Below are 14,188 nucleotides of genomic sequence, written 5' to 3'. Positions count from 1 at the left end.
AGTGGCATTGGTATTTACCCTTTAAGTAGAAATAAAACTAAAATAATGAAAAATCTGCACAAATATACACTAAAATTGTGCATATTAAAAATATGCAAGAATAAGCATACAATAGTGCAATTATGGCAAAAAATTCTAAGAAGCAATGAATTAGTGGCATTGGTGTTACCCTTAAAGAAGAATGAAAATAAATAAAATCAAAAATAAAATCAAAGCAATAATGTTTTAAAAGAAGAATTAATTAGTGAATTCCTATTACCCTTTGAAAATAAAAGAAATTAAGAAAAACACAGACACAACTTTGCACTAAAATTGCATTTTGTATAATATGCAAAGAATAATTATATAATAGTGCACTTTTGCATGTATTATATCGTATTTATGTACATACATTTACACCCACCAAACATCCTAAAAATAGCAACAAAATAAAATTCTAAAGACGTCTAATAAATACAAAGAAAAAACAAACAGAAATAGAAAAATAAGATAGACAAAAACAAAAGAAGATAGAGGAAGGTTGGGTCGTCAGATGGGCTGATGGGCTTCAGCCTGCTAAGGTTTAACTCGCCCAAAACACTGGTCAGTTGAATTCCCAGCCCAAATCAGAAACAACACACAACAGAAGAAAAAAAAGGAAGCACGGATCTTGAAGCAGCAATCAACGTCAGAAAAATCGACTGACCCTAATTCAATTTTCAGGCAACTTACATATTGCTAAAGTGAAACTAAAAATAGGAGGAGACTGTGCATGAATCTCCATGGTTTATTATATATTTTGACATGCCACTCGATTAAGGATGGTGCACAACGGTCTTAAACATGAGTGACTAATGATCAACGAGTAGCTAATGAATGGTACAAGCCTCGTCACCACTCGGACGGGGTGGGCTCGGTGTGGCTTCACAGCTCTCTGGGTGGATTGTGATGGTGTTGGCCCTGAGGTCAAAAATGAATCGCGTATCCACCTGCTGCATGCCGCCGATGACCGTCGGGTGGCGCGAGGTCGTGGGGTACACACCAAAGCACAACACCTGCTCGTTTTCAACCTTCAAGAAGAGGTGCCGGGAGCCGATTTCCGGGTGCGCGCGCGTGGGCTCCCCGTGCCGAGTAGGCGGGCCCTCAAAGTCAAGCGTCAACCTCGGGATGCGCGACCAGATCCCGGGCTCCTCCCGGAAACACAGGTGGAAGTCGCGGTCACGCACACGCTTGTACCCCCACTGCTGCACCACATGGGCCACCGCCTCCTCCACGAGCGTGTACGCCACCGGCACCAGATGGGTGATCTCTGTGCCGGCATCCACGAAGCACCCGCCTGACCCGTCGTGCCGCCGCTCGAACATAGTTTGGTGGATACCCTGGATCGGGGACCCGTTGAGGCTCACACCCAGAAGCTTCACGTAGTAGGCCGAGTCGGCGGCACCGTGCGGGTGGTGTGGCGGCGTGGGAAGGATCTTGATGCGATGGTGGACTAGAGGCGAGGGCTCCGGGATGTCGGCGCCGAAGCGGATGAAGCCATGTCGGTCCTGGCTGTGACCTGGGCCGATCAAACAGTAGGAGAAGCGCCAGGTGACACGGTCCTTGATCTGCATGATAAGGGAGGAAGGCAGCCTGCCCATGCCCAGTGTGCCTGCGAACGTGCCTTTGGTGTCGAACCCCTCGGTGGCCTGCGCGCACCCGAAGGCGATGCCATGGATAGGCAAAGTCGGATCACCCAGAACAATGGTGTCGACGCCGACGAAGCCGTGTGCCTCCTCTGGGAGGTGGAAGGAGCACTTGTCGCCGACGGGGTGGATGGGGTTGGGCGTCCGGCACAGGGGGTTCGTCGGATGGAGAGGGCGGTAGCTGCTCGAGTGGCTAGGGTCGAACACCGGGCTACGTTGCCGTTGCACCGGCAAGCAGTGCACGCACCGCATCCACGGCAGGCTGTTGGCCGTGTCTAGCACGAGGAAATGGGTACCCTTGCCGCGGCCCGTGCCAATGGTCACGGCCACGCCATACGTGTACCTCAGGGGGGCCGTCAGGGAGGGACGGTGGTGGAAGCTCGTGGTGTTCACGACCATGAAGCCATCGGCGTCCACACGGTACGTGCCCCCGCCGTGGTTGGCGACCAGCGGGAGGCTGAAGCCACGGACCGCCGTGCACATCATAGGCAGGACATGGACTAGCACACCGGCAACAAGCAGCAGCACGGTGGAGACTGTGATCTCCATGTTATGTATCTGGTTGCCGTGGCTGCCGATTGCAACACCATTATATATTGACGTACGGATATCGTTTGGGCGGCGGATTAATGTTGCAGGGGATACATTGCAATCATGCAACAAACTCCGATCATCACAAATTAATTAGTATATAGCCAGGCCGAAAGATTTGCATATCACTACACCACAACACTAATGCAATGGCATATAATCTGCCGGGAGAAAGCCACTAAGAGGGCAGACAAACTGCCAGGAGAGCCGTTCTCCCGGCAGATAGAACTGCCACAAGAACGGCTGCCGGGGATAACTTCTCCCGGCAGATAAATTTTTCCCGGCAGTATCTCTGCCATGACCCATGTATTTCCCGGCAGTTTGTTTTCTCCCGGCAGACTGGTTTTAGCATAGGAACTACAGTTACCGGCAGCTAAACTGCCGGCACAAATATGGTCACCCGGCAGTTTATATGCCATAACGTTATGTTTCACTAGCAAACGTTCTGAGCAACATATACATAATTTAGTATTACCACTGCGTGATTAAGCAATCAAGATAGATCATACAACTTATAGATAAACTTCAATCAACATTACATATAGGCCTCATCCAAAATCTTAAACTTCATTCGATAAACATAATAGAGAAAATATGTATTTTCCTTTGATACATTCATGAGACAACAATATACAAGGACGTGCAACAAAAAGGAAAAGAACATATGTTTCTGGATGTGCAACACAATCAAAATGAGAGTAAAACTTGTGACTTATGTGCCAAAACAAAAAACAAAATGAGCGTAAAACGTCCCAATATCTCCAGGTTCAACAAACAAGGCTTATTACAATTTCACTCCACCAACTTAGTCGTAGGTCTCCCAAATCTTCAGGGCAGCCTGTAGATCAACTTGTGTATCTTTGAGGCACCTGCAACAGATCAAAAATTCAAAATGAAGCTCTTATTTCAGATTTTAAATCTGACACATTAACAATTTGGACATGTTGGATTTTAAATAAAACTTCCATATGTGCAGCACTTCATCATCACAGCAAGCATGAGGCAATATTACATAATTTGATCAAACAAGAATTATTTGCACTGCGCATACAAAAATCTTCCATGGGCAAATATGACAAAACAGGAACATGTACAATTCACTGTCCCTTACTAGAACTATGTACTTGTAATAGTCAGTGGCTTCTCAGCTAGGCAGTTGGCATATCTATCCAAAGACAAGCACAAAATGTTGAACGTGTGGCGTGTTGTGCAAAAGCAACAAATCCCACTACTAACATGAATCACATAACGCAGCAAAAAAGGACATATTTTGGGTTCTATTAATGGGGAGTAACTGTTCAGTTCCTGGTTCCATGCTTTTGTTAAGGAGCAAGCAGAACAAAGTAAAAGAGAACAGGACATAAAGTATAAGATGAAGCATCATAAAGAGAGGAGCAAGGAAAAGAGAACAGAATAGAAGAAGAAAGATGGCGGCATCTTCAAGAAGAAAGGGATTTATTTTTTTGGTTTTTGTATGATGACTTGGTTTCTATAATCAAAATATATGTAAATCAACATTGCGCAAGCAAACACACTCGCCATCCGAACGACCATTCTGTTTGCATAAGCAGGAGAGGAGAGGAGATGTTAATGAAGCACACTGTATTTACTAAATATTTGGGCTGCTAACAAAACAGAAATGCCTTGGCAAACTGAAGGCTGCGAGCATTTGTGCCCTTTCATCTGTACCATTGTACTATGTAGCTAGTGGTTTGTAACATGATTTCTGTAATGACTCAAATCAGTAGTTATTTACTGGCCGGTGTTCAATGAGATACTGAGATGACGTATACTGTTTGGCAATTAAAGAATTATATAGTACTTCCGAAAGAAATATATATATATTATTTTTTATTTGTAACATAAGTATATACTGTTGCATTTAGAAAGTGTCATCAATGTAAGTATTATGCACATATTTTGGTACAGTAGCCATGAAAGAAGTATCCGGCAGAAATAGGGTGCAAAATCTTAAAAATTAAAATGCATCTTATAAGCAGTTGATATACTGATAACTGATACTACACTAGTATACACCAGAAATTAATCTGAACAGAAATGGATCAATTGGTTCCTTCCAAAGTCAAACAACAAAGAAATAGTATCACGTAGCAATAGCCAAGAGAAACATATATATTACCTCCTCAGCTTGCTTGTGGTTGCATTGCTGCTTTTGCAAATGGACCAGTCCCCAGCTTGCCTTCTATTAAAGAAAAAAATAATAACAAAATGCATACCAGTCGTATCTGCTACAAGCAACAAGAAATACAATACCGACAAGGAATGCAATCTAGCACAGCAGAATAGTGAACTGAAAGGTGTCGTTTCAGGAAATGGAAAACTAATAGTAGAATATCATTTATCTATATTGTAGGAATAGCAAAGAAATGTCACCATCAGTTAAGAAGTAGAGGATGCTGTAGATCTGCTCGGGCAACGAATCAGAGGACGTAAATGGCCCTATCAGCATTTAAAGCATCATAATTCTTATACCATATTGGCACCATTGTCATTTCACTATGAGAACAGAAAGGCACATGATACAAACTCTTAGCAAAAAATAAATAAATCAGCATCCATGCCCTACTATAATCACCAATCATCAATTAGCAGGCGATAAAAGGAGACAAACCTCGTGTAGCATCAAGAATATAATTACCTATATCAATTAGTGCAGTACATATCCAAACACAAAGTTTGCCCAACTTGTATGACAGAGATGGAAGTGCATGTATGGCCTAGCTAGCTTACAAAATTCACATTCCTGTTATTAAAGGTATTACCGTACTAGCCATTTCTAATTTATTGACTATGCAAAATGAAATTTAGGGGCAAGACATGACACTTTGGCTTTCTTGTTCTAGCCTGAACTGAAAAGGTTGTGAGTAACAATAACGAGTTGGTCATAAAAGTATAGAGTAATCTGTATTCCACATAAATCCTCAGCTGCAGGTAACATATTGGATTATGAAAAGCCTACACGTATGGTTATGGTCTACTTTCAGAACACGACCATATCAGCTGGTACTGTTGCTCCAATGAGTATTTTCTACCTAATCATTCAATTAAACCATCACTTCATTTGGAGTCTAATGTCTGAATCTCATTTCTTTAAACTCTATTTTGGAGTAGTTTCTATCTAACAAAGTAACAATTCAAGAAATTTTCAAAACTATAGCAGTTGTTCTGTGCACAAACCAAACCTCACAAATCACAGAGATGAGACTAATCAAGCTCACAAGACACGGAGAAATCTCATTGGTTGGGCTGCGGAGGTAGCCGAGACCTACTCAGGGGAAAGAACGCAGGACAGGCATCTGCTTGGGGGAGAGGACGACGAGGTAGCGCTGAGGCTCCTAGAGAAGGAGGCGCTGCTTGGGTAAGGAGCTTCTGGAACATCAACGTTGGTCGGGCAGGGGCTCCTGGAAGCGGCGGCGCTGCTCGAGGGAGGAGCTTCTGGAAGCGGCAGAGCTGGTGGGGGTGATTCCAGGGGAGAACGCATGGAGGAGGCTTGGCTGCTTGGGGTTGCTGGTGTGTGGCGAATCGTGGTCAGGGCAGCGGAGGGTGCTCGGCGTCGTGGTCGGTGAGGGAGTTGGCGCTGGGGTGTGGTGGACGGTGGTCGGCGTCATGGTCTGGGATGGATCTGGCACAGGGATGTGGTGGAGGGCGCTCGGCAGCCGCGAAGGGTGGGCGGCGGTGATGGCGGCGGCGGAGGAGGGTGGTCGAGGAGGCGGCTAGGTCTTGGAGGAGGTGGACGGGCCGGTCGATTTCGATCTGAGATGGAGTTTGGGGATTTTATCCTTTTGGACCGAAAATTTTGCTTCTCGCGCGCTCTTACGTGCCATCACTCGTATGGGCCAATATTCGTTCGGTCCGGCCCATCATAATCCCCGGCAGATACAGTGCCCTGTTTCATTTGTAACGGCACATACTCTATCCTAAGAAGTGAAGCATTGTTCCCGGCAGTGTAAGTGCCCTAGTTGCTGGATATCTGCCGGCAGTTTGTCTGCCATTAAGTACTTTTACCGGCAGTAGAACAATTCCCGGCAGATGATTTGCCTTTGCTATAATATTTCTGCCGGCAGTTAATTGCCCCCAATCAAGGGTTGTGGTGTAGTGTATCTCGATCATTTAACACCCACGGTATCCAATGCAAGAGACCGAGATGTGCATTAGTGCTAGATTAAGTGACATTTTAGATTTTTACATATCTCCATCATTTAACACCCATGGTATCCAATGCAAGAGACGAAGATGTGTATTAGTGCTAGATTCGGTGGCATTTTAGATACTATTAGTTGAGTGCCCGTGCGTTGCCACGGACTAATGATGAGATATACATATAAATTATTTACCGTGAACATACGATGTAGAACACAATGTCAATACAGTTTATCACCATGTCACAAACCCTTGCATGTTTTTTTTCATTTTTTATACACATTTAATATTTTTGAAATACATGATTAACATTTTCTCAAATATATATTTTGATGTCAACTTTTTTTCTCATACAAGGACATCGGGAACATTTTGTTATAGATGTTTAACATTTTTGAAACACAAGATTAACATTTTTTTTCAAATATATGCTCGAATGCCTAGTTTTTCTCATACATAACGGGAGCAGGCCCACTTTTCAAATATATGTTGGGATGCCTACATTTTTTTCAAATACATGTCTGCGGCGGGAGCTACAACCGGAGACGACAGGTGTTGCGATTGGCAGTGGCTGGATGGGCGGGCAGCAACCCTCCTGAACGAGCAACAACACCTCTGGGCGAGTGGCGATGCGGGGTCGTCGGGGTTCCTAGACGAGCAGCAGAGTCACTGCCCTCCTGGACGAGTGGCGGCGGTGGCGACACTCTTCGACGGCTAGACGAACGGCGGCAACTGGGAAGGGGTTTTATTCGTCAGCAGGCTTCTCTCGAGTCAGTTTAGTTCGTGGGCTGCCTGTCTTGGCCCAGCACGGAGCAAACTAGTGGGCTGTGACCCAGGCCTAATGTTATACCCTCAAAGATAGTAAAAAACTTCTTCTCCCCTGATGGAATGGGATACAAGATCGGGAGCTCCTATCCAGCGCTGCAGGCGCCCGTTAACGATCCGGCGCCTGCAGCGCTGCTACATGGGCCGGCCCACTAGCATGCTGCCATAGTTTTATTTTTTGATTTTCTATGTTACGAAAATAAAAATATGAAATCAAAAAAGGTTTAAAGGTTTAAAGAAAAAAGGTTCATCCATTTTAAAAACAAGGTTCATAAATTTTGAAAAAAGTTCATCAATCTAAAAAATTCATTCAAATTGAAAAAGTTCATCCAATTTAGAAAAAGTTCATTATTTTTTTAAAAAAAGTTCATGAAATTTGAAAAAAGTTCATAGAAATTTGAAAAAGGTTCATTTATTTTTAGAGAAAGTTTATTGAACTGAAAAAAAGTTCATAAATCTAAAAAAAGTTCAGCCATTTTCAAAAAGATGTTCATCAAATTTAAAAACGTTCATCAGTCTGAAAAAGGTGTTGAAATTTAAAAAGATTCATCGATATTCAAAAAAGTTCATAGAATTTTCAAAAAAAGAAATCGTCAACTGGCGCCTAGATGGGCCGGCCCATTTACGGATGCCACAGGCGCTGCGCCAAATAGGAAATGCCTACAAGATCAGCTACATGGTAGATGTTCAGAGAGAGAGACACCCTGATGATGCTTCAGCGGCAACTCGATCCACAATAACATAGGCTGAATACTTCATCAGCTACTTAGTCCATGTCAGCGTACTTACAAAAGCGCGCAGGCCACAATCAAGGTCTGCACCTTGACAGAGGATGATCCCTCCCACACGAGGCGGCGAGGGTTCAGGGAATCTCATTCTCACCTGACGGTGGAATACATTATGCATTCCCTGGATATGAAGTGAAAAGGCTGGTGGGGCACAGGGTTCCTGAAACACAAGATAACAAGACCTGTCTAAGTAAAAAACACGAGACTTAAGTATCTATTTAAATCAGGGTCATTACTCATTAGTGTGTACAAACTGTCTGTTATTCGCACGTAAAATCAACATCTAAGTACTATTTTTACATCTAAACTGGCGGTGCTTGGATTTAACCTTTCTCATCAAGGAAAAGGTACTCCCTCCGTCCGGAAATACTTGTCATCAAAATGGATAAAAAGGGATGTATCTGGATGTATTTTAGTTCTAGATACATCTCTTTTTATCCATTTTGATGACAAGTATTTTCGGACGGAGGGAGTAGAAATTATTGACCATGTATTCTTGTGTTACGGAATGCAAATAGATGGTAGGTTGGCTGCTTGTAAAGTATTCAACTTACGGCTGTGGCCCGTATATCTTGATATGTCGGACATGAGTGTCCCTCCCGTTCAGGTGATTGGCCAACACCGCGATTTGGAGCATAAATGTATGAATGAATGTTTCTCTGCACAAACACGCCAAGAAAGAGAATTATAAAGTATGCAACTGCCTACAAAGGCCATACGCTTAAGGGTATGCAATTCAGGGGTGGCAAGGTCTAGTAATAAACTGTTGGGTGCATGGTGCAAGCCATACATTGGTGTTACGGATGCTCTTATTGCCGAGGCAATGGCGTTGCGTGATGGTGTGCTTTTTGCCAAACTTCGAGGTTACACGCATGCGATAATGAAGGTGAACTGCCTGGAGATGGTTTATCTCTAGAACACTCGTCACAGTTCTCGTTCTATTGTGGCCCCTATCTTAGTTGAAATTGGAGAGCTTACTAGTGATTTTTCTCTTTTTGTAATTCAACATATAATCCGGCCAGCAAACGTTCCAGCGCATCTATGTGCCAACCGTGCTTGCACATTGAATGTGATTGATAGCTGGCTCGAGGACACTCCCGGCTTCCTCTTGACCAGCCTATTGGCTGACCGTCAGGAGAACGCCTTCGTTTGAATAAAGCTCTCTCTATCTCGCAAAAAAAAAGCTCTCTCTATCTTGCAAAAAAAAAGCTCTCTATATTGCCCGCAGTTCAATACCCATTACTTTTACCAAAAAACTAGGTATATATGGAAAAACGAAACTGTACACTAGGTCAAAGTATTTCAGCCCAAAACAGAGGCTTTCCCTCCACTCCACGAGTTGGCCCATTGGCCCAAATGGCTGTAGCGCACGCAGATGACACCATGATCAGTCCATCATCGCCCCCAAAAAAGTATCCATCTATCAGATCCAGGAGACGAACCGCCCCCCAGCACCTCCCTGCCCCTGTTCTGTTCCCACGCGAGAGGTGAGCCGTCAGGCGGCCACGGCCAGGGCTGTTGCCATCCCCTGCTCCACGATCCGATGTGTGCACGGCGGCGCAGACCGCCGCCGACGGGACTAATCCATCCCCGCTCACTTTGGTTCTGATCCCTGCAGTCGGCAGCGGGCAGCACACATTGATTCAGTTTGAAACCAACAACCCACAGATTCAGGTATAATATATATGCAAATTAGATGTATTAATCCATCACTTCTGAAACTGGGGCCTCTCCACTCATGACAATTCTTATTTCTTAGTCGAACTGAATTCATCGATAGGGGCACGGTTTTCTTCTTGTACTGCTAAACACTTGTCTGTCTATTTAATTATAATGGCGAAATTAGAACATGTAGTCTTTTTTAATTATAATGGTGAAATTAGTTTGAACACATGTCTGTCTATTCACATGTGTACAAAACTAAGTTAGCTTCAACACTTGTCTGTCTATTTATTTATAGTGAAATTAGAACTCGTTTGTAGTCGGCTATGAATTATTTAGACATGAGAATTTGCAATTTTCCATCTAAATTTGCAATGTAAGAATGTTAATAAATTTTGAATTTGTTACAGTGAGCATTATTATCTATATATAAAGAATAGTACTCCACAATTTTTACGCCTATATGTTGAAAAATACCAAGTGATGATCAATTTTTATGAATATAACATATTATGCGATATCTTTCATACAGTTTAGAACTAGTATAATATGCTGCTAGGCTTCCAATAAAAAGAATTCTAATTTTGAATACACTGTGTTCAATTCCTGGGACGAGCTGCTGCGGACCAGGGGATGTGGTGATACGTGATAATCTTGGTTTCTCTGCCTATTCCCCATCTGGTTGCTTCCTCTCACTGACGCTATGTACCTAATAGCTCGGCAGCCTTGGTGGAGGCGACATGGTCAGCACAAGGTCCATGAGTCTTCGTAACGAGGGAAACATGGAAAGGGCGCTGGCCAGTGGCAAGGACCGCATCAGCGCCCTCCCCGATGAGCTCCTCCAGCATGTGATGTCCTTCTTGCTCTCCCGCGACGCCGTGCGCACATGCTTGCTCGCTAGGCGCTGGAGCATGCTCTGGAAGTCCGTGCCTGCCCTACGCATCGTGGATGACCTTGCGACTGACTCCTACAAGTTCGTGGATGAGCTGCTGCGCCTCCGTAACCCGGCGCCATTGAACGTATGTGACATCTGTGATGCGTACGAGGATTCGGATACAGAGGATCCGTTAGCTTTTTGCGAGGAGGCATCCGATCGCATTGCGCCGTGGCTCCGGTATGCTTTGTTGCATCAAGTTCGGGTGCTACGAGTCACTGCTCCTGTCTTCCCAACCGACCTGGTTCTCGTCTCTTCACACCTGAAGAGGATAGAGCTTTGTCACATGCAGTTTGAAGAGACTCTGGATCTTTCGAGTTGCCAGGTGTTAGACGTGTTAGATATGACAGATTGTAACATCTATGCGAGTATCTTTTGCCAGTCATTACGACACCTTAACATGAAAGGTGGATGTTTTGACAATGAAATCCGCCTTCATATTTCTGCCCCAAATCTCGTTAGCTTGAAACTAGCTCCAGAGTCAGGCTTGACTCCATTGCTTGATAGCATGCCATCACTGGTAACAGCATTCTGTCGAATCTTCCGAAGAGGAGTTTCATCACTGTTTTACTCTACCATCATGTGATGAAGGATGCACTAGGGAAGAAACATTTTCTGTGGTTTTGGAAGGCTTGTCTGCTGCTACAAACTTAGAGTTAACAAGTGATGATCTGGTATGCTCCCACTTCTGCTGATTCCTATTGTTGCTTGTCATCTGCTAGATCTCATTTTATGTTTTGTATCCAGTTATCTTTCAGTACAGGCATATTGAACAAACACTATAGGAAAAAAATTATAAGCCGAGTGCCCAAAACACTAGGCTTATACCGGTTTGCACTCAGTTTATATATAAGCCGAGTGTTTTTCCTGGCTTACAGGACACGGCTTACTAAGGACCGGCTTATCAAGGGTAAGCCGAGAGCCACGAGGAAAACACTCGGTTTAAACTCATTGTGTGCATTGCATGCATGTTTGAATCTTGATGTTTTTATGTATTTGTCTGGAATTATGCATACTTTCTACTTGATACTTTAGTCATGTATTACAATTCAAACATGTAGGATTGAGATTAATCTATGAGCCATACTTTAGTCAAGTACAGGAAGGGGAGCCTTGGCGCAGTGGTAAAGCTGCTGCCTTGTGACCATGAGGTCACGGGTTCAAGTCCTGAAAACAGTCTCTTACAGAAATGTAGGAAAAGGCTGCGTACAATAGACCCAAAGTGGTCGGACCCTTCCCTAGACCCTGCGCAAGCGGGAGCTACATGCACTGGGGCTGCCCTTACTTTAGTCAAGTATAGCTTGGGATATATATAAATATTGGTATCTGGTTAACACTAGAAAGTTTTCAAAGCATGTACATTTGTATCTCAAAAAACATCATGTACTTATGAAGGTAGTTCTTGAATTGTTTCTTGTTTAACCCTCTTCGTTTTGTCCAGTTATCTGTTGTCAGAATGGATTTGAAGTGGTCCCCCATGTTTAGCAAACTAAAAACGTTGTTGCTGAATAAATGGTGTGTGGCTGGTGATTTCACTGGATTGGTTTACTTTCTCCAGCACTCACCAATTCTAGAGACACTCACGCTACAACTTAATATTCCAACTCATAAGGTATATATCCTCAAAGTATTATAGGTGTTTCCTTTTATAAGTTGCCATGTACCTTCTGCCGACTTCATCAGTAAAATACTTTATTTGCTACAGAAACAACGTGTGAATGAAGCAGATGAAAGATATGCCCCAAAGAAGCAATCATTACTACCGAAGCATCTCAAAATAGTCAAAATCATATGTGGCATGATGAAGGACGATGCTAGAGTTTACCGTGTTTTGAAGTTGCTTTGTGCTCATGGAATGCCTTCTGAGAAAATTGACATCCAATAGAACCCTCTTCTGCTATTCGACTGTAAGTAACCAGACAACTCTTCACGATTATATCTTCAATAGTTGGCATTGTACACATTGTACTCCATCAAAACCTACAACCTGTATCGAAGCAGCATTCCATACTAAACCTTCTTGCGCTGTTTCTACACCCTTTGGCCCACCATGACACCATGCATTTTAATCCCTGGCACCACGTACAAGTATGAAGTAGGAATCAAATGCTTGATTAGTCAGAGCAGGAGATGTGCTAAGTGCAGACAGCGCCGAAGGTAGGAAGACTTGTGTAGGGGTCCGTCGATTTCATCATTGTAATGTGATTGGGGCAGTTTAAGTGAGTTGCTATTTTGTTGTCGGAAGAGCGAGTAAATGGTCAAAGACGCCGCCATCTGTCAATTAACAAGTTAAACCTTGTGTTGAGTTTCATGTCAAAAAAGTACTTCCAACATTCTAATAACTACTTAGATCAAGTTGCATTTTTTTTGCGATGAAAGTAGCATGCTGGTCCAACACCATCCAAAGTGAATCTCCTCCTGCAGTATCCCCTGCATTTCTTTCATGTTCTCAGCGTGTCTTGTATTTCTTATGCTGTTATGCAGGCTTCTATATCGAGCTGCGGGTGGGGACTTACAGCTGTGCTGGTCTACTTCATCCTCCATTACCTACGCCCCCGAACCACATCATGAAGTTGCTGTGTTTTGTCTACCGGACCAGGATCTCGCCCTTGGTGCTCATGCCCGTGTCCCATATTCATATGAACTCGTACGTAAACTGCTGTATGTCCTGATTTGATGCAGCTGGAGCATGTCGTTGCAGTGTCATCGTAATTCTGCAAGTTCAGTTTTGCTCGTTTCCTGAAGTTTCCCCTCGCAAGGCCTGTATTTTGCCAAGATGCTTCATCTAGCTTTGTTCCAGATCACGCTAGGTTCTTTACAGATGTGTTATACTGTAACCCGTCTCGTGTTAACGGAAAATCGTTTTCCAGATGTACTCCCTCTGTAAACTAATATAAAAGCGTTTAGATCACTATTTTAATACTCTAAACACTCTTATATTAGTTTACCGAGGGAGTATATGTCTGGCATATGTTGCACCTTTCAGCAACAGGCCTCACTCGATCTGTTACTACGCTGATTTTTTAAAAAAAGTTTGGTTGTTGTCATTATATTGACTCCTAAGCAAGCGACCCTTATTTCTAATAACCCTAAGACTAACGGGCTATACTGCCAGCCTAGGCCCATTATGTACTATAACACTACACCTCACCTGGACATGCAGCTTGTCCTCGAGCTGCAGCCTAACCAACATATAACCATGACACGCAACACAAACCTAACACCTAAAAACAAGCCTTTTACATCTCGGCTTGTTTTATTACTCTCAACCTGAAATGGACTGGGACGCTTTATTTTGGACCCTTTAACAAAAAGTGGATACCATTTGCAAGTCGGATGTGCACATGTACAGCCACCTGGATCCCATGGACACCACCTGAACAAAAGGAGTGCATGTGTATGGCCACCTGAAAGTGGTCGCAAGAGCGACCAGCAAAGGCGCCCTCGCGGCGGCCGGTGGTGGAATGCAGTGGTGCTACGCGGTGTGCTCCTGTGACACCCTGCCTTCTCCCTGCCGGACGACTGTTGGTCTGCACCGCACAGGGAAGAGTGGAGGGCTTGCG

General features: G+C 43.9%; 1 protein-coding gene, 1 long non-coding RNA gene and 1 pseudogene across 6 annotated transcripts; 1 reads left to right on the top strand and 2 right to left on the bottom strand.

Annotated features, from left to right (window-relative positions):
• Positions 1 to 870: 870 nt before the first annotated feature.
• Positions 871 to 2,213, bottom strand: LOC123131246 (aspartic proteinase nepenthesin-2-like; annotated as a pseudogene).
• A 608-nt stretch (positions 2,214 to 2,821) lies between these two features.
• On the bottom strand, positions 2,822 to 6,028 carry LOC123128851 (uncharacterized). Of its 5 annotated transcripts, XR_006463465.1 has the most exons (4): positions 5,546 to 6,028; positions 4,650 to 4,715; positions 4,396 to 4,458; positions 2,822 to 3,124 (listed from the first exon to the last, which is right to left on the bottom strand). XR_006463465.1 is itself a non-coding variant. In XM_044548957.1 (3 exons), the coding sequence occupies exons 1-3, from the start codon at positions 5,755 to 5,757 to the stop codon at positions 3,061 to 3,063; spliced, it is 339 nt and encodes a 112-aa protein (XP_044404892.1). In that variant the 5' UTR covers positions 5,758 to 6,028; the 3' UTR covers positions 2,822 to 3,060. The 5 variants fall into 5 exon arrangements, 1 of the variants encoding a protein (XP_044404892.1); XR_006463464.1 differs by having other exon boundaries at positions 4,650 to 6,028; XR_006463466.1 differs by lacking the exon at positions 4,650 to 4,715 and having other exon boundaries at positions 5,542 to 6,028.
• A 3,420-nt stretch (positions 6,029 to 9,448) lies between these two features.
• LOC123131245 (uncharacterized) lies at positions 9,449 to 13,628 on the top strand. Its single transcript, XR_006464106.1, has 5 exons — positions 9,449 to 9,703; positions 10,408 to 11,299; positions 12,067 to 12,237; positions 12,331 to 12,532; positions 13,110 to 13,628. It is a non-coding gene; the product is annotated as an uncharacterized lncRNA (long non-coding RNA).
• The last annotated feature ends 560 nt before the right edge of the window (positions 13,629 to 14,188 follow it).

The sequence above is a fragment of the Triticum aestivum genome, chromosome 6A, assembly GCF_018294505.1.
Source record: "Triticum aestivum cultivar Chinese Spring chromosome 6A, IWGSC CS RefSeq v2.1, whole genome shotgun sequence".
Classification (NCBI taxonomy): Eukaryota; Viridiplantae; Streptophyta; class Magnoliopsida; order Poales; family Poaceae; genus Triticum; species Triticum aestivum.
Note: the sequence above shows the minus strand (reverse complement) of the source record. Positions and strands in the feature narration are given on the sequence as shown.

Excerpts from the sequence above, each read along its gene's own strand:
- LOC123128851 (XM_044548957.1), bottom strand. The coding sequence starts at position 5,757 with ATGCGTTCTCCCCTGGAATCACCCCCACCAGCTCTGCCGCTTCCAGAA. Across the intron at positions 4,459-5,545 it reads TCCTGCGTTCTTTCCCCTGA|AAGGCAAGCTGGGGACTGGT; the intron begins GTAGGTCTCGGC and ends TTTCTTTAATAG. Across the intron at positions 3,125-4,395 it reads ACCACAAGCAAGCTGAGGAG|GTGCCTCAAAGATACACAAG; the intron begins GTAATATATATG and ends GATCTGTTGCAG.